The sequence below is a fragment of the Vidua chalybeata genome, chromosome 8 (genome assembly GCF_026979565.1).
Source record: "Vidua chalybeata isolate OUT-0048 chromosome 8, bVidCha1 merged haplotype, whole genome shotgun sequence".
In the NCBI taxonomy this organism is placed as follows: Eukaryota; Metazoa; Chordata; class Aves; order Passeriformes; family Viduidae; genus Vidua; species Vidua chalybeata.
This window is the reverse complement of record NC_071537.1, coordinates 10,935,430-10,959,526: the sequence shown is the minus strand read 5'-3', so window position 1 is coordinate 10,959,526 and position 24,097 is coordinate 10,935,430. Positions and strand designations below refer to the sequence as shown.

Genomic DNA, 24,097 nt, shown 5'->3' with positions numbered 1-24,097 from the left:
CTAAAAGAAGCAAAAAAAACCCAAATAACAAAAAAAAAACAAAAAAAAACAAAAAAAAAAAAAAAAAACAAACAAAAAAAAAAACAAAAAAAAAAAAACAAAAACAAAAACAAAAGAAACCAAAAAAAACCAAAAAAAAAAACCACCCATGGGCTTTCATTTAGAGACATAATCTGTTTAATAAATATGACTGTAAAAGCAATAAACAATAGCAATTATACATTACACTACATTGTATTTAACGAAAGGGAAAAAGAAGATGAAAAAGTACATCAAAAAAAGTAATTTTAAAATTAGAAATAGTTCCAACACTATAAGAAAACTTTTTGATTGGCTTACTATAAAAATAAGTTGGCTAATGTTGGACTTCAGTGGGGGCTATTATACAGTTGCAGCCAAAACTTTCCCATCTTTCTTAAAGCTGTAGTTGCAAACATAACAGCAAAGCCGTACAAACTGCTGTGTTTCTACCAGTCCTCAGAAAAACTGCAGGAGGCAGAGGACTCTGTACTGTGACTATCCTTTAACTATTATGGGCCTAATGTCCTTGATATCATTTTTGTTTTGCCAGCAAGTGGGTTGATTTTAGGTTTGTGCCCAGTTTGTGACGGAGAAATTCAAACCCACCACCACCAAATCCCTGCCCTGGGACTCTGGGCCAGACTTACCATGCTGCTTTCCCTCCTGGTCTTGACTCAGGTTCACATGGGCAATGTCTATTGAATGAAACCCACCTATGTCAGCAATCAGGGTGCCTCCTATATGTGCCTCACTGGTTATTAACAGGCCTCTACTTTTCTCCACCTAGCATAGTTAGGCAAGTGTACACTGGTTACAGTATCTGTCCTTACACTCCAAACCAAAATCCTGGTGCTAGGTTTAATTACCTGAGTTGGGTTGGAAATCAACAGTTGTAATGACCATGGGCTAGGCTTCACACAGCTATCCAGTGTCTTTGGAGGACTTATTTGAGATGTGCTAATCCTAATTTCCTGCTGTTCCCTTGTACAGTCTATGTGAACATGTCCTACAGCCTCATTTCCACTTGCAGGATAAGATACAAGCTTAAGTTATTGGCAAGAGATGAAATCTTGTGTAAGAGTGGTCCTGTGGTACTGAGGCTCAAAATGCATGGCAACAGTCCCAAGCCAAATTCACCCTTCTCTGCCCACAGTGGCAGGGGCTTGCAGATCTGCAACCAATGGGGGTGCCAAAGAAAGCCATTGGAAAACTGTGCACAGACCTTTCCCTGCCTCCTATTCTATGGACAAAGTGTATTTCAAAAAACGGACAGGCTTTTGGGTGACTCTGAAAAGGCAGAGATCTCCTGGGACTTCCCCAGACAAATTCAGCCATCAGCACTACACAGAGCTGAGGGTGGTGCTTCCTCTCAGCCAAAACTGAAGGTGTAAGGCTGGCACAAAGTACAACGAGTTCTTGCTGGCAATAACCTCCTGCCTGCAATGCATGCTTGTTCTGTTCTGTTCAGGGTTAGGAGGCAATGTTATCCTCCCATGGCACTGCCAGTGGGATGCCTTGGTGTGAGCAGGCTAAGAAAGCTGTTAAGGGAGGAGCCTGGCCTCGCAGTTGGCATCACCACACTCCCACTCAGCCTCCTCGCAGCGTGGGGCACGGGCAGCAGCTGCAGCTAGAGGAATGAAGGGCAGAGTCCAGACAGAGAGATAAACCAGACTGACCAAGAATATTTTCAGTGCCTTAAAACTCCAGTGTGATTTTTGTGTGTGTGTGTGTGTCCTACGGGAGTCTGCTGGAGCGGTTACCCCTCCCACAGCCCAAAGTGCTAAAAGAGCAGTTAAACCTAAAGCCAAGAACCCTAAACACTCCCTCCCACCTCCCACTGCCCCAGCCCTTCTCCCCCCACATCCCAGCCCACCCCTCTCCCTAAAGAAGAGACCTCCCCATGCATATTCTTGGCCTATATCATTATGAATTTTCTACAAATTAGAGACAGATCAGAAAAAAGAGAGTGAAAGGGTGTGGGGAAGGGCCGCAGAAGTGAATAGTGGTACCAATTCCTCTCCCCCCACCCCCCCACTAAAATTGAACACCTGTACAATGCAGTTCCACTATGGTCTCAGTATAATGTCCACATGCACAGGCTTAAAGCTAAAAACCCTTTGTCATCCGAAGAATTAAAAAGTCCAAATGCCGTGAGCTCTCCTCCATTTTTTTAGATGCAGATGTTGGTGTCCTCAATTCAACCATTTACATAGGTAGGGATTTCTTTTGTGCTCTGGGGCTCAGCAGCTGTGGAAATACTTCCTGTGGCAAAGAACAAAATAAAAGTCAGTAAATAACATGCATATTTAGTCAAGGAAGACACTTGCAGGTATCTCCTTGATGGCCTTTGGGATTCAGCTGTTCCAGACTGACACATTCTTTCCAGAAATATTTTCTTGTCATTCAAACACTGAAGATGATGTCCTGTTCTTTTGCTAATGAAGATGATTCACTCATGTTGAATGGTAGAGGGAAAGGCAGGAGCAGAGGGGTGGAAGGAAGGAGGGGTTGAGGTCCTCAGAGGAAATGTGTAACTCATTTGCAATGATAAGGTGTTGGAGATTTCATAAATAACCTTAACCTTTGCATTTGCAAAAGAAGTGCCTAAACCACACGCATCCAGAAAATAGGAAAGTGAGGTTTTGTTGCCAGAGTTTGGAGAGAAAATTAAATGATGCAGGGACATTAATTCTGATTCCTCCAAGGCAGGATCCCTGAATGTTAGTCAAAGGTGATAGAAAAAAATGGTTTCTGAACAAGCATACAAAAGAGAAACACCCAATTACAGTCTTGCTTTGTTTTCCCAAAAGAAAGAAAACTCATTAAAAAAGAAATTGCTGATTTCCAGAAACAGATGAGGTGGTTGTATAGGAGAGTGCCTTTGCACTTTCTATTCTGTTCACATCTAGGTCCAGACCTTCTCATTTTGTCAATGAGCTCTGATTCAGTTTTCTCATTCATCTCACTGACAGGATGGAAAAACACTCTTAGGAAGTTTGTTGGACTGATTCCTTTTGATACATAATTGAGTCTGTGTATCTCACACATTTAACTTTAGTGCTTGACTGTGCAGTCACAGTGCAAACCAAGGAGTTGTAAAAGGCCAATTTCTGGTGTAATGCAGTGTTCAGTAGCACAGCTGAAAAATGTATAACATTCTGGCTGTTATAGAAAGACAGAAATGCTATAGATGCACCAAATGAAAACCTACGGCCAAAATTTGCTTTTGATTTCTCTTATCCTGGAGCCTTCTAGGGTTTAAGTTTCCACCACCAGCAGGAGCGGTTTTGAAGGTACCTTGCATAGAGCTAGCAGTGACTGACCCTTGCCACTGCAGTCTGAGTGACCTGCAAAAACATGAACCACCACCACTGCATTCTTTTAGAAAGGGGAAGCTCAAAGCCCAAAGCTCACTCAACTCTAGAAAGAGAGTTCCTGACTTGAAATTGGGTGTTTCTCTCTTAGCATCTTACAGCAATTTTGCCTTGGAGGTTTCTATGGGGGAAAAAACAACAAGAACAAGAAAGCCAAACATGAAAAAAAATTGTTAAAGTTTAGGACCCACCGCTCTGGGTCTTGGCTTGAAATCTCTTGGTGATCCACAAGCTTTTTGGAAGTCCTCTGTCCAGACTACCTTGGTTGCATTTTCTTTCCTTGGGTTCTGGACTGTGGCCTGAGGTTGCTCTGTATGGGGAATACCACATGGGAAAGTTGGTCCCCTCACTCCATCCTGTGTTCTGCTAAGCAGGGGTGTCCAGGTCTGCTGATGAATAGCTGTTTAAAAACTTTTAATAGCTAAAAAACCTCCCTAGTGGACAGGTTAGGAGAAATCAGCATTGACTGCAGTGGAGCTTCCAGCTTAGACATCAGTTTCATCAAGAGCCTTTCTCCTTTTTCCTCCCAGGTTGTTTCACAGGCTGCAATCTTAGCACATCACACTCCCCCCTTTAACTGTCCTTTTCCTTGTTCCCTCCCTGCAGCAGCCATGACTCCAAGCCTGCTTTAGCAAACACTCCAGTAGATTTTAGGAACATCCTCAGGTGAGATCTAAGGTTTGTTTAGGCTGATGAAACTGTGCAAATAAGTTGCAACTGTGCTTCACTCCTGCCTATGTCACAGAATCACAAAACAGTTGGGGTTGGAAGGGACCTCTGGAGAACATCCTAGTCCACCCTCCCTGCTAAAACAATTTCACCCAGAGCAGGTTGCATAGAATCATGTCCAGGGAGAGTTCTGAGTATCTCCAGAGAAGGACAGTCCACAACATCCCTGGTCAGCCTTTTCTCTTTAATTCCTCTAAAATAGGTGCATGTCCTTATTTGCAGGGGTGCCTCCAGTCTGGACCTGCAGAATTGTCACCTCTGAATGAAGCTGAGCATTGCCTAAGCAGTCCTGGCTTTAGCAGAACATATCTCCACACTGAGATCTCCCTGCTCTGTCCCAATACTTCTCCTGTAGCCAGGGTAACAGAAAACAGACTGATCCCAGAATGCCCTGTCCAAATCTATTCACTTTAGGTCCTAAAAAAGCCTGCTTTTGGAAATAATCAAACACAGAGGCCTGTGGGAGAAGTCAGCCTGAGGATAAACCCAGCTGTCCAATACTGAGATCCCAGGTTTTACTCAGTTTATTTGGGAATCAGCCAGACTAACAGTGCTGCTGGCAACAAGGTCTGGCACAGCACAAAGATCCCAGCAGTCAAAACATCAGCAGATATTTAGCTTTCAGGTATTACTTACCGAATAATCTGCTCACCACCATGTTCCAGGTGAGGGTGGCTGAAGTTCTTCTGGCTATGGGGCTTAGCCCCACAACTACATCAGCCCAGCAAAATAAATTACATTGCCAGCAGGATTTTTTTGAGAAGGGGAGGGGTTCTATGTAGAGCAACTAGGAGAGAGAAAAAGCCTAAAGTTGTTCCCCTCCCTTTCATCACATGGCAGTGAGGGAGAGGGAAGAGTTAGAAGGTTTCCTGTAGCAAAACTAATGTTGCAGCAGAAGAGAATGGGAGGAGGATTGTGCAGGAATATGGGAAGAGGGGAGGCTGAGAAAAAGGTTAGCCAATTATAAGTCGGAGTCTGACCAGCTGCAGGATGCTGCAAGTTATTTACCTATGGGGTGGACTTCCAACTTCTCATCTACTAGTTGCTCAGGGCTCATCAGCTCACTTTGAGGGACATTAGGTATGCTTTCCCTCTGACTGACTGGACTGACCATCTCTTGATCTTTTTCATTCTGCATCTGTGCATATATATTAAGGCCAGGAATCTTCCTAAAACATTAACAGAAACCATCATTGTGTGGTGCTCTGGCACATGTAGTATCAGCTTTTACAAACCAAAAAACAACTCACTCAAAAAAAGAAAACCCAGCAGACAAACCCCAAACACCTCAGTGAAAGGCAGCAAAGGAGGGAATGAAATGGCTCAGGGAAGGTCATACCTTTTGAACTTGTAGATGACAAACACAGCTAGTCCCACAAAAACAACAGAGAGGAGCATCAGCATGGCTGAACCACTGTGACTGGGAGTGAGATCCACCAGGGGAGCTGCAAGAGAGGAGAAGGTTAGAGCCACCCCAGCCTGAAGTGAAAGCTGCTCCCTCCAAAAATACAGTTTATTCTCCCCTCTTACTGCACTTGTAGCAGGTCTGCACATATCCTGGGCTTCTCTCCCTTTTTAATCCACCTGGGAAGAAACCCAAGTTCAGATCACCTGTGATGCTCAACATACCCATTGATGTGAAGTTCCACAGCTTTCCCCTTAGAGGACTTTCTTTCAGATTCAAGAAAAAAAAACCCAAAACACATCAAACCCATCTTAATTAAAGAGCCTCTGTATTTCTCCTCAGAATTTTGCTCACCATCTTGCCATAACCCCTCCCACAACAAGGCCACCCAACCCATCCAGAAGTGTGGATTTCCCAGAAATACAAAGTGAATGGTATTAAACAGAGTTTCCATCACTATCACACACATATGCAGGAAGGCAGTGAGCCTCCAAGCAGTTTCACACAGAGGAGCACAGGAGTCAGTTGTTCGTGCAGACTCTGCACTGCACACAGACACAGAGCTCCAGCTGTGCCACGACAAGGAGCAAACACATCCTCACACACAGAACGTGGCCCAGGTAGTGCCCTTCTCTGCAAGGCAGCCAAAGTCAACTTGAACTGCCAAACACATCCTCCTCCTCTTGCATCTCTTCACATGCACTGAACAGATCCTTCCTAAACCAGAGCTAGAAGACACAAGGAAACAGGCACACACAAGCAAAGGGACACACATCACGTGCACACGTATTTTCAGCTTCACACCCAGACTAATAAAGCCAAAATTTACAAGGAGAAGTGAAAAACCTTCCCCTTCCCACATCTAGTAGGAGCCAGAATGAAAGGATCCATTATTATGAATTCCTCACACATCTCCACCCTGTCCCCTCTCCATCTGTGTTTTGTGGGTCTCTGCAGTTCTGTGGGATGACAAAGTGGCTCTCCAACCTATTCAGATTCAGCATCACTCAATGTTCCTTCTCTAATGCTGCACTGAGAGCCTAGTAATAAACAGCTATTTAACTGCTTTGTGAGGAATATTGGCATGCTTTCCTCTGCCTTAGAGTTGAAGTTGTTGTCTGTTGGGTTGGGGACACTGGTTTGTTTTTTATCTCATGAGAAGAAGGATTGAACATGATGAATGAATCACAATCTGTTGTCTGTAATTGCCATAAATTAATCCTTCCTCCAGTGTGGTCTGAACAAAGAAGAAAGAAGTCTGAAATGTGCTGAGGCCAACGCTTGTCATTCTTCTGTGCTCCAGGGAATGCACACACTCACACACAACACACACACACAGAGTCATTTCTACAGGTTCTGCTTGAATGTCCACTCCAAGCTACTTTAGATACCTGCACTTTTGCTCCCTGCAGGTCCTCTGCTGCAGAAAATGCTGCTGTGCATGGGCAAGCACACACAGAGGGGAACATACTTGTGCAACATAAATGTAGGTGTACATAGATATGTGTGTGAACACCTCCAAAAACACATGTTGAGCTTTATGGCTCAAGCCACTACAGCTACCAGAGTCCAACACAAAATCAATGAAAAGGCTGGGAAAGAAGGGATAACATAGCCCAGAGCAGCACCTTTGGGCATGTGCATCCCCTGGGACTGCATTTTCTAAGGGCTGCTTCTGGTGTTGTGCTGTGTTCCAGATTTCCCTGGTTCATTTAATTTAATTTTTTTATAAAAGCCTGGATTTTCAAAGGCCAGTTCTTCTTATTTTCTAACAACGAAAATAGCTTTCAGCAGAGAAGTAAGTCTCTCATGGCTCTTTGTCAAATTTTGAACTATTCACAAGTTTTGGTGTCATGAAATTGGGCCTTTTGCTTAGATGGAGAACATGACCTCTGCAGCTTGATAAGGAGAAATAATCCCTCAGAGACCTCACAGTGGCTGTTCTCTTGGTTTTTGACACATAGTTTGGCCATCCAAGCTCATTTTGCATTCTTACTGAATCCTGTTTCTGCAAGAGACAAAATCCTGTAGGGCTCCAATAGGACATTGTGAGTCCAGTTACAGCAATCACTCACCAGTGGCTTTGAGAGAGTACAACAAAGCCTACCTTACAGAAAAAAATTAGTGTTTGCATCTGTTATGGACAAAAAGTACTCCTTCCTGGTGTCTGTGTATAAATACAAATAAAAACATGCATTTTTGGTAAAAATTTTGAACAATTGCACGTAACTCTATTTTTGAAGCTGATATTATATGCTTTCGGTTCTAACTTGTCTAAAAATAAGCATCTGGCCATCTGTTCCACAGCTAATGGAAAGCAGAAACATACAGCAATATTCTCAGGACAGATATTAGAAACCTCTGCTTAGGAAAAATGAAATATTGGAAACCCCAGGCCTTTCTTTTGGGAAGATTTAAATGTAGTAACATTACACCCTTTCTTCATAGTCTCTTCTTTCTTACTGCTTACAAGGCAGCACATGGACTTGCTTTCCCAACCACTTTCCCTGGTTGGGAAAATCCATTCACACCACAAAAAGTTTTTGGAGAGCACTTTGCTGGTACAAATGAACTGAGGGTTTAAGTTTGCAAATTATCAAAAGAAGCTGATACCAATTGATCAGAATTATCAGCAGTGCCTGGGGAAAATGAACTCCTAAGAGTGTGGATTGGTTTGTCCATCTCTTTTAATAGTTAAATAGGACCTATGCTGCAAAATGAGGTTTTAACATACAGAATAGACATATGATTAGTGACATATGTAATTAAATATCAGGACTTTGGAGATTACTTATTTTGAAATAGGATTAGTTAAGGTCCAAACTGCCTGATCTTATTTTTGTGCAGATCTATATTGGTTCTAGTCTTTCATACTGCTGAACAACTTTTGAGCAGTGTTTAGTTCCTTTGAATGTTTGTTGACTCTAGAATATCTGAACATATCCAAGGCTAGCAGGTAACTTTTGCACTGTGGGACTCAGGCTGAAAATGCCATGGTGCTGCTTAGCTGTTGAATATTTTAGAGCTAACCAAGAAATACACACTTCTGCTGCTACTTATGCCATGTTTCCAAAAAACCAGTAAATTATTGCACCTAAGAAAACAAAAGGATTAGCTGTAAATGTGAAAGCCACTATATCTTTTTGGCATGATATAGAAAGTTGAGGTAGAGCAGACATTTTAATGTCTGCTCACACACTGTGTTGTTATTGTGATATAAAAATAAGAAATGTTTAAAAGACAGCTGATAGCACACTACTGCCATGGATATATTGCTTCCTGTGCTATAGAGCAACACACAAGGCATACACGAAAAGAGGACACTCACCTGCTGTTAAATGGGCAGCATGGACAAGGATTCGAACTCCTGGCTTCAACTCAAAATGGACCAGGTTTTGGTTCAGTTTCTGGATCAGTGTTTCTGAAATCTGGGAAGGGAAAAAATACAACAACAACAACAACAACAACAACAACAAAAAAGAAGCATTTGTTATTTGTTTCTGCCAGCTAAGCAAAGATTTTGCACTTTCTGACCACAGATTCCTATCACCTCACAATAAAGGATTTCGGACAGAGTGGTTTGTGTATGGTCAGAACTGGCTGAGCAACAAGATGCCCAGTCACACCTCTCTGGGAGCAGCCCAGTAGCAAAAGGGAATTGAGCCCCAAAGGAACATTCCACCCACACGTGAAAGTGGCCACAGGACCAGCCAGCAGCATCACGTCAGTGAACTCATTCACTGTTCAAGGGAAAAGGAACTTTGCAATTGTTATGAACACCTGCTTGTAATAAATAACTTCTCGTTTGTTGAGTGGCCAGTTCCATGCTCTTAGAGGATGTTCATAACATGTGATACACTTGAATAAAAATGAATGGTTTAGATCCATGCCACGGCTTGCAGTTAATTTTCAAGTTCTAAAAGCAAATTTAATTTCATCCAGCTCTGAGATTCAAGACAGCTGCTCCCTAATCCTTAAATATGTACCAGAACCAGCTTGAATCTGGAAGTGTTTACTGACTACAGAATGTGGCTTAAACAAAATGCATGTTCCATCTCTTCTTCTGGTTTACATGCATAACCCACTCTCGTTCATGGGGGAGATTTTTCCACAGAGCTTTCAGATCACCAGATTATCTTTCCACAACTGATGACATCAACAGAGCCCTAGCAGAAATGAAGCAGATTACTCTTCCTTTAAGGACAAAATAGAAAAGATGAGCAAGACCCCATGAAATGAGGGAGAATCTCCCATGCTGAGGTAAGACCCCATGAAATCTGTATTTGTACAGTAAAGGAGTCAAAGTTTGGTCCAATCTGTTGGCAAACATGCCTTTTTTTTTAAGCAATTTTGTCACACAGATCCACTTTTTCCACATCACGCTTCATTAAATGCAAGAAGTTCCAGGCATGTTGCCATTCAAAACAAAAAGATAGATTTATCAAGGAATGGAAGCTTACAGACATGGTGTTGGCAGGTTTTTTTTGTGTCTTTTGTATGTTCATTTGCCTGATGTTTCATGTATTTCACATTTTTTTACAGTAGAGATCAATTTTCTAATTGAAGAGTCGCAGTTCTGCACATTGGCTTATTAGGGAGAGGTGGCTGGAAAACTGGAAACACAACATCCCCCAAAACCTATAATATGCATTTGCTGAGAATGTGTTTTTATAGCCACACCACGATCAAGTGGAATCGTATTCTAGTACTCACCATTTAATTCAATTTGTTTTAAATAAATCCTTATTCCTTCTCGAAGATTAATGAAAAATTGTCAGAAAAAAATAACATTCCAATAATTTTTACACCATCTTTTTCATGTTCTTCATTTTTGTCTGGTTGAGCTATTTCAGTAAATTCTACCCAGATATGATTAGATGTTCCTTGGCTATCATTCATCACAGTATGTGATTTATCTCCTTCTTTTTTTTTTTTTTTTAACATTCTTAATATTTCTTTTAATACTCTTGGCTCATACACTTCATTTCTGGCTGCTGATCACTTGAATATGTGCCTTTGGTCCAATATCAATTTGGCAATAACTCTTAGAGGCATTTTATTTATATTTTTAAATATATCTCTTTAAAGTTACAATTTATTTCATGGGTGCCAGAATGAGCAATAAATATATTTCTTCCAATAGCAAGAAAAAATACCACCTGCATTCAAAGAGCCATCTGTTGAGCTCAGAGCAGCAGGGATGGTGACACAAAGATGTGCAGTACATGAAGAATGCCTGGGAAGCAAATTATAGCCCTCTTTAAGGATTTGAGCATATTAATAACCAAGATTGACAACTAGAAAAAGTTTTTCATCTCTAAAACTAGAGCAACAGATGCAGATTGATATGCTGTAAACCAGGTACATTAATGGCTCATGGAACTAATGGGAAAAGTATCATCCTGGCTATATCCAGTCCTACATGAAACCTAACAGCTCTCCTCCTTAACCCTGCAGGCATTTTCCTTTCTGTTCTGAGATCCTGATGCTGCTGGGGCAGCTGAGCCTCTGGGGAAAAAGAAAAAAAAAGTAAATACGAGACAGTAAACTAAAAAAAGGAGACAATCACATTGTGTGTCATTTCTCTTCAACACATTGTGATACCTGCACAAAATGGCAGGAAAAGAGCAGAGGTAAAAAACATACATGATGCCTTCTATACAAGCAGAGGCTTACTGTGATATGTAACTGAGTCTGCAGCTAGCAAACGTTGTACGTGGTGCTGGAGAATGGCTTCCTCAAGGATTTGGGCAGAAAATGAAAGAATGGGAGAATCTGGAGAAAGTAAGTATGAGAAGGTGCAAGAGATTTGGTTGGACACTAGTGATTTGAAGGGACAGTGAGATCTCCCCTGGCCTGCCTGTGGGCTCCTGGGGAACTGAGTGAAGAGGCAAAACAGCAGCTGAGAAGTGCTGTGGCTGCCTCCCAGCAACCCAGGTGTGTGAGAGAAAAATCAACAGGGAGGGCCAAGGGAAAGGAAAAACAGGAGAGAGGAAGTAAGGGTAAAGTAGCAAGGAAAAGGAAGAAAGACAGAAAGAAAGAGTCACAACTGAAATTTATTATTACTGCATTGCTTTGTTACTGATTATGAATGAGGACTTCACTGTATAACATCCTGTACAAATTCATCTCAGACTAGAATAATTTTTGCCTGAGACTATCAGTGTCTCTGCAGAGGCTTGAAACAGCCGTAACTGTTCCAGGACTACACACAAAATGTCAAAACTGGCAGCAACACTGTTCATTCTGTGCAGAGTATAAAGGATATTTCCTTGGCTCGATTAATTACATGCTCTCCCAGTGGCTTTTTGTGTACAGCTGTTTTTGTTTTTTTTTTTCCCTTGGTCTTTATGGAATGTGAACAAGTGAAAAAAGTGAGTAACAGCCTAAGATCTTCAAAAGTGTCAGAAATTCTAGTGAGAATCAGATATCTGCCTTCCTCAGGCAGCTCTGGAGATTCCTGACACACACGTCTGAGGGAAGAACAGATGCATTCAGACGTGTTTTTAAAATGTTTGCTTGTTTGGTACAATATTTTCATTTTTCTTTATGTGGAAAACAAGATTCTCTTCAAAACAGACAAACAGAGTGAAAATGTATTTCTGTACTCCTAAAAATTGTCTGAAATAGAAACCATACATAATGGCTTACAAAAGCCAGTATTTGAGGTCAGTGAGCAGCTTACATAAACCTCAAGGGCCAAATTCACACTGGGATTGTATCCACTGCCCTCCAAAGCTGGACCTGGCAATGGTCATGGCCCTCACGTAGTCCCAAGGGGACCTGTGCACTGAGAGGTCAGTCAGGACATTTGCTTTGAGATTGGAGAACAGACTCCTCTGCCTTCAAGCTTATTTCTAGCTCAGTTATCAGACTTTAATCTAGGAGTTGTTCAGACTTGACTTGTTTGCAGTATTAATATAGTCTCTCTGAATTAAATTTCCATGCAAAGGCTGATCTCAGTTGTTGAGGTAATAAAAAGGGGTCAATGGCGAACATTTTAGGGTTTGTGCTTCTCTTTATTTCTGCACTAAAAGTGATACCATGGATACATTTTGGTTTAAAAAGCAGAAAAGGAAACATCAAAGTACTTTGACCTGTTTCAAAAATAGCAATGCAACTCCAGTTGAACAGCCAGACCTTCATCTGGGAACAGGTTGGCCTCAGGCCTCCCTCTCTTCATCTCTCCCTGCTGGAGATGCAACTAACTTTGATGAAGATAAAACTTCTTAGAATAGCAGTCTCTTAATTTATAGTCTTCAAGAGTCTCTCTTGTGAAAATAATTAGCTTTCAAAATTAGTTTTGGTCCTTAACTGAGCCTCATTGACTTTATCTGCTTCATTTGCAGAATTAAGCATGATGTGCAAAAATAATTCAGTAATAGGAACTATTCTTCGTGTATCATTTTTCATCAAAGGACACATAATGAATAATAATAACAGACAATTTGTGAATAAAAATAAAGAGATTCCAATTTAAAAATGGAACAAAACAAAAATTAATTTGGCTGCTCTTAGCATTTTGTCAGATTTAGGACTCTAAAAGAACCAAGAAGCAGAATTATCACCGAGAAGGGCATTTTCCCATACCTTTATTGACTTTTGAAACCCCTGGTGTAAGTTATTTTAGACTAATTGAATGTGATTCAACTGTGCCAGTATGCACTAGCTAAGAATCTTGATAATTTTATAGATACTGTGTAAAGATCTCAACTAGTGAGTGCTACACTTCAATTCAATTCATTGAGCAAATCAATAAACAACTAAGGAAAGAATTAGGCACATTGATTTAGTGGGAAGAAACTTGAACCAACATTGGGAAAGTGAAGTGGGAGTCAGGGCCAATGTGGATTACTTTAAACTGTGCCACTTGCCCTGGATAACCTTGGACACTTCACATGGGGCCTCTAAAGCTTGCTTGCCTTAGCACTGAAAAGAGCACAGTCACTGACTTCCTGGCTCCAGCAGGAATTTCTGCAGATCTTTAATGAAAGATGCTAAATTCAAGCTGCTGGGAGTATCCAGGGACACTGTGAGATCATGAGGCAGAGGATATTCCTGTGGTTACTCTGGGACAAGAATGGAACAGCAGATATGAACCCAGAGAGAACCTGGACATAAAAGCCAGGATTCACTTTTGATGAACAAAGGCAACCAAAAACAGTCTTGAGAATCAAGTGCTGCTCTGTACACCGAGCAAAAGATGAAGGAGAGAGGGCTGATAACCATGTGGCAGGAGTTAACTCAAAGGTATTAAGACAAGAGATTTACACAGCCTCTCCTACATCACACAAGCAGCTTTTAAGAAAATCTGGCTAAAGAAAAAAAGCCCCTGGTACAAGGTCTTTTGGTTCACATTATTCCATTCTCTCCTCATCTGCCTTTACTTCTTAATACTGGTTCAACCTCCCCTAATTACCAGTGGAAGACTTGATCTTCTTTCAAAGGCACAGATGTTAAAAAAAATCTCTCCTAGTAAGCATTAGATGGTTTACCCCATATATCAACCTCTTCTTGGAATTTAATTTCCAGGACTGATTGGCACAATTTTCTGTAAGATTCGAAGGCGTTCACTGTCATGATCTTGTTGCTAAAAATATTTTGGTGATGGGCACACCTGAAATACATTAGAGAAAAGGAAAGTACTGAAAGCAAATACACTGATACACTAAATCTTAGGAGGGTGGGCAAAAAAAAAAAAAAAAAAACCAACCCAAACTCTAAAATAAGATAGAAGCTCCATCAGCTACAAAGAAGCAGATATAAAACTAAATCTGCTTTAAGGAAATAGTCCCAAGAGGTATATATGCTTACAGGCTTCCTGAATGCCACTCCCAATGGTTTTAAAGTCACAAGAGGTATTTAATCTCTGCAGATCATCACTGTCCAGTTGATATTCAGTCATCCATGTCATTTCCCATCTCTTTGGCTGGATACAGATACTGGCCACAGCTGCAACATATTGAGTACAGTTGGCTACCAACCAGCTGATGTTATAATTTGCCAAAGTCTCCATCATGCTATGTTGCTGAGAGCTCTTCTCAGAGAAAAGATTAATGGCCTCAAATGTCATTAACTATTTGCTCCTAACCCTGTTTTGCATTCTTTTACAATAATTTTGAATAGGCCAGTGGAAAATACCCAAATGGAGAACTAAAAAGAAATTCAGGATAACCCTTACTTGATACATAAACATCACTTCAGAATTCTCATGTACCTTCTGCTTATATTTCATTTTACTAAAAGAAAATGCATTTGTTATGTTTGAGTAAAAGCCCCCACTAGGAAACAACATGGAAAGAAGATAATTTGTGAAATGCATAAATAAAAAGATAACCCCTCAGAATCCTCCTACTGACTAAAACCATACACTGAAATAAATAATCGTAACTGCCCTCTACTGAATTTTAATTACAATATTTTCTTACTGAACATTCATTTTGAACCGTATTTGTGCTAAAAATAACTCAATTTCTTGAAATGTTACTATTAGATATTTGCCTTTCACTGAAGAGAAAGAAATTTGTGCTTTTGAGGTAGCAGATCTGAATTCTGTAATCATCAAATTCACCAAGCCCATCCATGAAATGGTGTAGCAACTGCATTCCAGCCCAAGTGGCCAGTGGCAATCCTGGGTGGCTGTTTTTGCAAGATTTGGGATATTTCAGCGTTGTTGCAGTCATAGCATGCAAATCAAAGACCAGTGTTTGACGACTGCCAATTATTTCTACATTTTTAAACATGGTAGTAGTCTGTCCTCAGCTACTGTTAAATGAAGCAGAGCAATCAAATGCCCAATTAAAAAAGAAAAAAACAAAGGGGAAAAAAGAAAGGACACAATATTCCTGTCATAAATACAAGATTTTGCAAATGTGTTTTGGGATTCTGGAAGATGAAAAGGCCTTTTGATTTTTTAGGAAACTGTGAAAAATACTTTGCACTGACTACAGAAAGTGGAGTGGATCAAGCACTTTTTTGTATTTGTGTATTTATGTATTCATGTATTTATGTATTAGGTGGAGTTGTCCTATGTTGCACATTGAGAAAATTTCCCCAGACTCACATGTAGCAGTTTTTTTTGGCTATCAACAGCAGTCAAACTTTTTAAAGGTACTTTAGTCTCCAATGGAAAATATTAGGAATGCAGAGTTCACATTTCTAAATGCAAACAGATATGACAATAATTGATTCTATGTATACATAAAAAAAAATATTGGGACAATTGTATGAAAGTGATACATCAAGTGAGGAAGAAAATTATATTTACCGTCGAACCACAGCCTCAAAGAGAGCATGAAACACAAATGCACTACTCTCATGGAAAACTGCATGGAAATGTACATTTGTCAAGTGGGGCACTACTGCAGTCCCACTACTGGCCTACTGCGCTCAGACTCATAAAACATGAGTGTCACAAAGGAGTATTATTGACTTTGATAAATGGGAAACCAAGACCTCGATTGTCAAGGCACAGTGGACATCTAAGCGCCTCTGAAGTCAATGGGAATTATGTACCTAGAGAAGACTGGCTGGACAGAGGGACCTGAAAGTACTTTTGCAAAGCCAAATGAATATGTATCAGATAAAAACAGAACAGCTTCATCCACCTAAAGGGGAAACAGCAAAATGTAAGCCTCCAATGGTTATTAAATAAGAATGAGATTTACTGGTAAATGTGAAAGTCCATGAAACCCCATACACCCCTCATGGTTACCCATGGCAGAACAGTGGTCTAGCTCAGGTGATGAAGAAAGTAACCTCTATAATCAAGTGCTTCCTTAAGGAGCCTTTTTCCATTGCAGTACTTGTGTAAACTATTCCCATTTTATTCCCTGCACACTTGAAAGTTTCTCTTCTAAATTAGAAAACATAATTCAGAACTGAATTCCTTTGGGTGTGCACCTGCAAACCGGCAAGCTCACGTACGTGCCTTTGAATAGCTTATTCCTTGCCCATGACTACAAAACAGACTTCTATTCCTACCAGAAAAGAGCAAATACATTAGAAGTACCTCAGAAGCAACTTAAGCTTCTTAAGCTGTAGCCATCAAAAACATCTGCTCCCAACACTCATCCCAGCAACTTCAAGCACAGGGAGAAGCTGTGGAATGAGCTCTGAAACACCAAGGCATAGGGAAGGATCACAGGCAGAAGGATCACAGGATGACAAAACAGGAGCAGTATCAGAATATGCTTCAGAGCAGAGGGCAGAGGCCTTTGTGGCCTTTGGGCAGTTCTCACAGAAACCCCCACTATTTTCTACTAGAGTAACTAGGAAGGGGAACGTAGCACCCACAGACTAAAAAGAAAAACATTCTGACCATCCTGGTTTTATTTCAAAGAAAAGAGCTGGCTGCAAATGGCAAATAGTTTCTCTGTCCTCCAAAGGTTACCATTTGGACCCTGCAGGTTGCCAGAGATGTTGATGGAGTTACACTGAAAATGACATTTCTTCTTGTCCATAAAAAAGACCATGGGAGCACTACCAGGGCTTCCTTTCTCCACAGTCACAACGACTCTGTTTTTCCAGGAGAGAAAGAGGTATAAAAAGAGGGAGAAAGAGTAAGCTGCTGAGTGCCAGAAGGGAGCTGGGTCAGATATAAATTTGAAAGTTTATGAACTGGCTTCCTTGCCATTTTATGAAGGAAGTGAGGAGAAGGGGAAATGAAGGAGAAAAGGAAGGAAAGATTTTGTAGAGCAGTAAATCTCCATATTTGTTGTTTATTACATGGGTGGTGAAAATTTAAGAAGGTCATTTGTCAGAAGAAAAGATGACAGCTAGAAATGCTGAGCAAGAGAAAGCTTAAGAATATGGGTGACTTGGAGGTTTGAGGCTCACAGCTAAGTTTACCTGGCTTGACCCATGGACATGGAGTATGGAAGGCAGAGGTACAATGGTGCTTCCCTCAGGGCCAAAGTTATCTTCGCCCCTGCAATCTGAACTAATAAGCTAAGCAAAGGAGCTATGGGACAAGAGGACATTGTTTAGTGGTGCACGTGGCAGTGTTAGGTTATCAGTTGAACTCTATGGCATTAGAGGTGTTTTCCAACCTTAACAATTCTGTAATTCTACGTCATTTCAGGATTTTTGCCCAGCACAGTGTTTTATCTTTTAATTACAATCCTGCTAGGCCCATCTGGTTGGCAGGAACTTTGGGTCTGCAGCGAGACAGAGTCCTTCAGTCATCATAACCTATTTCAGCTGTTCACAGAAAAAACAATCCACAGTGGCTCAGCCCCACTTCCAGCACCATGAAGAAGGCAGGCAGATTGTCCAATCCCATCACTGTGCCTTAAACTAATGAAGTTCTGAACAGCCCAGATTTACCATCCAGCTCTGTCCTCCAGCGCTTTCTAGACTCTTGACTGTGTCATAAACTTTGTTTCAGAAAGCTACTCTACAGTTCCTGTTGGCAGGAACTAATCCCCTAAATTCTTCCTCCTTCTTTCTTCCTGCTTTCATGAAGTAAACAGGACTTCTAAGGGAACACAAATGGGCATCTAAACTCCTAAAGACAGCTCCAAAGCCTGTTTCCAATGCTGGGGAAAGAAAAAAAAAAACAAAAAAAACCTGCCCAAACCAACCTACCAACCACCCTCAAAAAAAAGAAACATAAAAAAAACCCTAAAGAGGATGTAGCGTGTAACACATACCCCAGTGAATCAGATGCATTCTCACCATAATTATCAGCTCTAACCATACACAAATCCCATATACATACAGATATATATATCTCATATATATCCACAGAAATGCATACACATACACTTCTCCACGTAATGGACACGATACCTGCTCTAGGTTTGCTGCTGTTCTTTTTTTTTCTCCTGTGCCATCTTGATATGGTAAAATGAAGAGTTCAGCAGATGTGGGCAGGCCAGGGAGCACTGCAACCAGAATGTGCTTGCTGGAAATACCTGTAGCCTGATACAGAGAAATAATGGAGACGAAACAGTGTGGGTGGCACTGAAAGCAGAAAGCTTCTTCATTAAGGCATCACAGTACTTTCACCATGTGGGGTGTATCTCATACATCTCCTTGGCTGAAATTTTTAAGTTAGGACTTTAATATCCCAAATTTTGACACATTAGACAAAATTCAGAAAAAAAGTACTTTAAAGGCATTACTACCAGGGTGATCTCCAATCTTATGTTTCAGCTGATGCTACACAATCAGATTGCTGAGTTATTATCCAGAAAAGGACTTAGTTTGGCCCTCGGGAAGTTTTGCTAGCCAAAGGAAGGAGAAACATAATTTGATGAATCTTCCTGCATTGCCTTTCTGCTGTGTATTATCCACCAAAGGCACTTAAATCTCAAGGTATTGATTTAACCTGAAGTTTTCAAGTGCTGAATTTAGCTGGTCACTTTTAAAGCGGTGGAAAAAAAGTGCCTTCAGATACAAGGACAGATCACAGATGCACCACAGAGATTCCCTTGCAGTAAGGACTTGGAAGCCTCTCAGACATTAACTGCACCTAAATCTCAGGAATTCTTCCCCACAGTAGTTCAGGAGCAAAGACATGGAGGAGTTGCTCATTGGAGGAAATGGTGGATGCAGGACAAAGGGTCAACAAAACTGATCATAAACCACTATTTTCTGAGCCTGTCCTGTGGATAACCCTAGCCAGTCTGGGGAAAACCCTGTGGAGTCCCCTCTGCCACACACCAAAGAAAAGCATGTGCCTTTATTCCCTTTTTTTATTTCACTTTGTTTTGTGAAGCGGATTTAGAAAAAACCCTTATCAATATATAAAGAATATCTCATATTCTTTACGAGTATTCTGTGAAGCCAGGGCTTACATTATTTGTGCTTGCCTAACAGGTTGCTTTAAGGTGTCAAGACTTAAGACACAGTATTGCCTTCATTTTCAGGGGCTGGGAACAATTTTTTTTTTTTTTTCAGAAGTGGGAGACAGTAATCAGAAAATCACTGATATGAGCAAATCAAAACAAGAAATAGGATATTTTGTGATAATATGAAATTATCCCTACTCAGAGTGAAGCTCAGATTTTAGTACAGAACTATAATTTTGTAGGCAGAATTTCATCCTGGTCTGATGATATTCTGTAATAAGAATATAATACTTTAATAAAAGTTCATAAAAATTCTATAGCACAGCTATAATTTCCTATTGAATTATTTAGTTATTTGACTCATTTTTATACCTTTTACTTAATTGCTGTAGAAATCTACTGGGTTTATCTTTAATTTTTACAGGAACTTCTCACAAAGGCTTGTTTAAGGTGAATCATTTAGCTGTATAAAGACGGATAATTAGCTATCAATTTTTATTTTTTCAATCAAATAACAAAAAGACTCTGTGTTTTCACTGCTCTGCTTTTAGAATGGAGCCTTGGTACTGTGGTTTTACAATTCTTTTTTATGGTTTGGTTTTGCTTTATTGAGATGTTTATATTCTGAAAATTCATCCTGAAGATAAATGGATTCTTGAATACTTTACACAGATATAAATACATCAGGAGATTAAGCTCCAGAAAAATGCTCTTTTTGTCCCTTTCCTCGTGTCTTTTAACAAAATATAAAAAAAAAATCTCAGAAACAATCCAGACAGGTTTGTGCACCTGATTAGTACAGTTTTTCTAGAGTTTTTGCACAGATGATGCCACAAGTAACACTTAAGCTTGCTAATAACATTGATAAGCCTTTTGTCCTTTCAAAATCTGAGAATCTTTAAAAAAGGAGAAACACTATTTCAAACAATTCCTTGCACTATTTTTCTACTGAGGTGAGAAACCCCAGCTATCTCTTGTAACTCTTCTTACCTCCTCAATTTCAAATGCAAATCTTCAGCTACACTGGAATATTTTTGTGACATTATGTTCCATAGTTAAAGAAGGAACTTCAGAGAAAACAAGCATCCAATCCTGCCCTGTGAGACTCATGCTATATGAAGAACTTAAAGTACTTGCTGTGGTGCTCTTCTGTGTAGTAAATTTGTTTAATTTTTGGTCTCACAAATTTTCTACAGCATATTTGCAATTCCATTAGAACAGTGTTGCTTTACACCGAGGGCTGACTCTGGGCAACACATGAGATCACTTCACCAGTCTAAAATTTAGGATGTTGGTCTCAAACATCGTCAGTTCTCCATTTCTGGGTGGTGGAAACAAAAAGACACCTTGAGAGAACAGCTGATCCAGTCCTAATGAAGGGACAAATCAGGAACCAGAGCCCTTGTAACACAGGCTATGCACACAGCTTACCTCCACCAGAGCTCTCTTGACTACTCTGCTGATGTCCCTTCTCCACTCTGGGATATCTGGGTTGTAGTCATCAAGGTTCGGAGAGAACGATAACCTCAAGGACTGAAATTTCTCTGCAGGTACAATGACAGAGTGGTGAGTAAAGACAAAAATGCCTTAATGCCAAATGAGGGGGCAGAACCTTGTGAAACCTGGTGCAGCTCATGTTTTGCTTAATCAATTTGCAGATGGTGCACAGACTGTGAGGAAATCCAGAAGTGCACCTGAGACACTCAGTGATAGATATATGGAGAATCTGGGAGATTCATCACTTGAGTGCCTTGGAACTGAAAAAGTGATCAATCCTTACTTGAGTGGATGAATAGCACAGCAAAGGGAGCTGTGTTGGGAATGTAAATGAAATGTTACCTGCATTTTGACTTCTGGAGCAGGCACACCCTGTGTAGGAAGCTGTGACTGGACTCACAGATGTGCCCCAAACCTTAGAGATCTTAATTGGAAGGGAACAGGGATAAATATGGGGAGAGGACTAGCCTTGGAAAATGTACCTAATCTCTGCTGCTGTTAACAGAGCTGCCCACATTGATCACTATCAGCTAAAACTCACTGGGATTCCCAGTGGGTTTTAGGCTCCATCTACACTATATGGTACTTGTGTGCCCTAACTGCTTCTGACGCATGAGAACAATGTCAAATCAGTACAGATTTCTGTGCAGAACTGCAGCACACAGCACTGATTTATCTTTCAAGCTGAGCAGCTTTTGTGTGAGTTAAGAGGCCTCTGCTGGCCAAGAAGGGGGAAAACCAGCTTACAAGACAAACTAACATTTTGACAATCATGTAGGATGATCAAAGAGTGATGGAGCACATGCAGAGGGCTCTGGGAAGGAGATCAATGTTCTGCAATCATGTCAGTCTGCACTAATGTCAATCAGTGGCCTTCAGAGATACTACAGTGGACTGGTAACAGTAGAATTCAATTTATAATCTCACTCAAAGCATTCTGGAATAATGACCTGTTGTTGCTGCCAGCTAACCTGGCTCTCTAAATGTTGACTATGTTGACTGTGTGAAATGAAAGAGGAAGAACTCACCATACACTGCAATAGTCTTTGTGTCCTGAAGAATGGTGTTTCCTGCTGAGACCTGAACAGTGATGGTGTTCATCCCTTCCACAGAAAATGTGAATGTGATGCTCCCTTCCAGTGTGATCAGTGGCTGCAAATACATCATAAAAGGAAAAATTTAGTTAATTTGGCTGGAAAGGAAAAGAAAAAATGAGTTTGGCTCTCTAACCTATTGGGATGGCTGGAGGAGTTAGTTCCAGACTGGAAATTTCAGACTCAAGCCTTGTGACATGGCAGCTAATTTCCTAGAGAGGGCACATGAATCCCAGACAGAGATGTCCTCCTGAAGGTCAGAATAAGGTACCTATAATTTCCATAGGAGCTATGTAAGATTCCAGTGCATGTTGGTTGTTTTGGATCCCATGTTAAAATGTCCACTTTTGCTCACTCCCCAGAGAGGCCCAGATCTTGATATAAAGGCCTGCAACACTCACTGCTCAGGTAGCACCCTCCTTTCCTAAATCTAGTGTAAGTGCTTTATTTAAGGTGACTCAAGGAGGTTGTCACAGAACCAGCCAAATTAAGATTTCGCATTTGCTGCCCTATGTTATCCTTAGATACAGACACAGTTTTTTTGTTAATTGCTGATGCTTGAGAGGACACAGATCCCTTCAGCTGTGAACAAGTTCATCAATGAGTTATGTCCTCCAGCAGACTCTGCCTTAACTTCTCTTTTCACTTGTCAATGAACTCTGGGTGAGATCTTCAAAGCACCCAGTATTAAGTCAAACTGTTGTCATTGTGGTCTATAGTAAAACGTAGACTTCAATGAGAACAGTATTAGACCAACTCTGATCATTTAGGAGCTTAGGAGATCAGAGGGAAGGTTAAGAGGTGACAATCACAGCCTGTAAGTACCTCTAGGGGGAGATGATTGCTGATAGTACAGAGAGTTCTTTAATCTACACAAAAAGGCATAACAAGATCCAACAGCTTGAATCCCAGACTAGATAAATTCAGACTACAAACACAGTGCATGAGTTCAAAGCTCAGAATAATTAGCTGTGGGGAAATAGTTGGAGGAGATGGTCAGAAGGAGAAGCAGTGCATTTTCCATCAGCTGAGGAAAATTATTAATGCAAAACAACAACAACAACAACAAGTCAGGTCCTGCCCTAGTCACAAAAAGTTAAATAAAGCAGAAGGTACTGATCAAACTTTACAATCTGTATTATACAGAAGAGAACAATGTGTGATTATGAAGGTCCCTCTTGGCTCTACAAAATCCATGACAACCTCTCCCCTCAGAAACTAATTAGGGTTTCTGGGTACTTTAGCCACAATTATATGTGAAGTAACAGTTCTAATGTCTGTGCAGATTTACCACGACTGCAAGCACAGTCACATATCTAAGCAGAACCCTGAGGCAGGGGGGTGTGTTGGGAACCATTTCATCCACCCATAGCACATGATAATAAGGTCCTTTTGCATGTGTGTTTTAGCATAGGGTGCTGGGGCTCGGCATAGGTCAGTTCCAGATATAAAAACAGCTTCACCTTGAAAGGTTGTTTCCATAAAAAAAAAGCTTCCAAAGCCCCTACTTTTTTTCTCTTCTTGTTACTGAAGAAAGGAGGGGGAAGACAAACAGTAGAAACTCTTCCAGATTTTGGTTAACTATGTTCACCTTGGATGGAATTAAGGAAGAAAGCTATTGGCACCTTGCATGAAATAGCAATAAAGCCTGCAGCTAAGTCACAGCCACAAACACAAAGCACTACTTACATTTCCATGTCGGTACCTCCAAGGCCCATTAGTATCTCGGTATTTGGTTTATAGTTTTCTTGCATATGTGACTACATAGAAGCATTCCCAGATCCCTCTCTCCCTCCCTCTTCTATCAGAGAGCTCCCCCAAGGTTATTGACCTCAATCATTTAGGAATACAAACCTCTGTGTTGTTCCCAAACCACCAGACATAAGTAAGTGTTCCCACTTGGCTTGGCCACAGCACTGCTGTGGCATTGATCTCCTTGTTCTTCGTGGTGACAAAGGGTAGAGATAAGTGGACGTGTTCCAAGGGGCCTGCAGAAACAGAAGCAGCAGGTGAGTCCTCTCTCCATCTGAAAAGTCAATATATATCCATTGGTTTAGGGAAGAAAAGTGTTCCCTAAATCACCATGCGACATGACAGAATGTTTTGGCTTGGTAGCATTTCTAGAGAGGAAGGCTTAAATCTGTTCCTCAGAGAACAGGAGCCACCCCTGCACCTGGAGCT

General features: G+C 40.8%; 1 protein-coding gene across 2 annotated transcripts in view; it reads right to left on the bottom strand.

Annotated features, from left to right (window-relative positions):
* Positions 1-1,899: 1,899 nt before the first annotated feature.
* The window catches only part of SORCS1 (sortilin related VPS10 domain containing receptor 1), a 259,695-nt gene continuing 237,497 nt past the window's right edge, over positions 1,900-24,097 (bottom strand). The window contains exons 20-28 of one of the 2 annotated variants that reach the window (XM_053949503.1): positions 23,771-23,904; positions 21,851-21,974; positions 20,757-20,869; positions 18,322-18,453; positions 8,858-8,957; positions 5,464-5,569; positions 5,133-5,293; positions 3,587-3,705; positions 1,900-2,283 (exon numbers count right to left, since the gene is read on the bottom strand). In XM_053949503.1, the coding sequence (XP_053805478.1) occupies positions 2,227-2,283; positions 3,587-3,705; positions 5,133-5,293; positions 5,464-5,569; positions 8,858-8,957; positions 18,322-18,453; positions 20,757-20,869; positions 21,851-21,974; positions 23,771-23,904 (1,046 nt within the window). In that variant the 3' untranslated portion in view covers positions 1,900-2,226. The remainder of the gene's footprint in view (positions 2,284-3,586; positions 3,706-5,132; positions 5,294-5,463; positions 5,570-8,857; positions 8,958-18,321; positions 18,454-20,756; positions 20,870-21,850; positions 21,975-23,770; positions 23,905-24,097) is intronic. The other variant, XM_053949505.1, reaches the window with a different exon arrangement.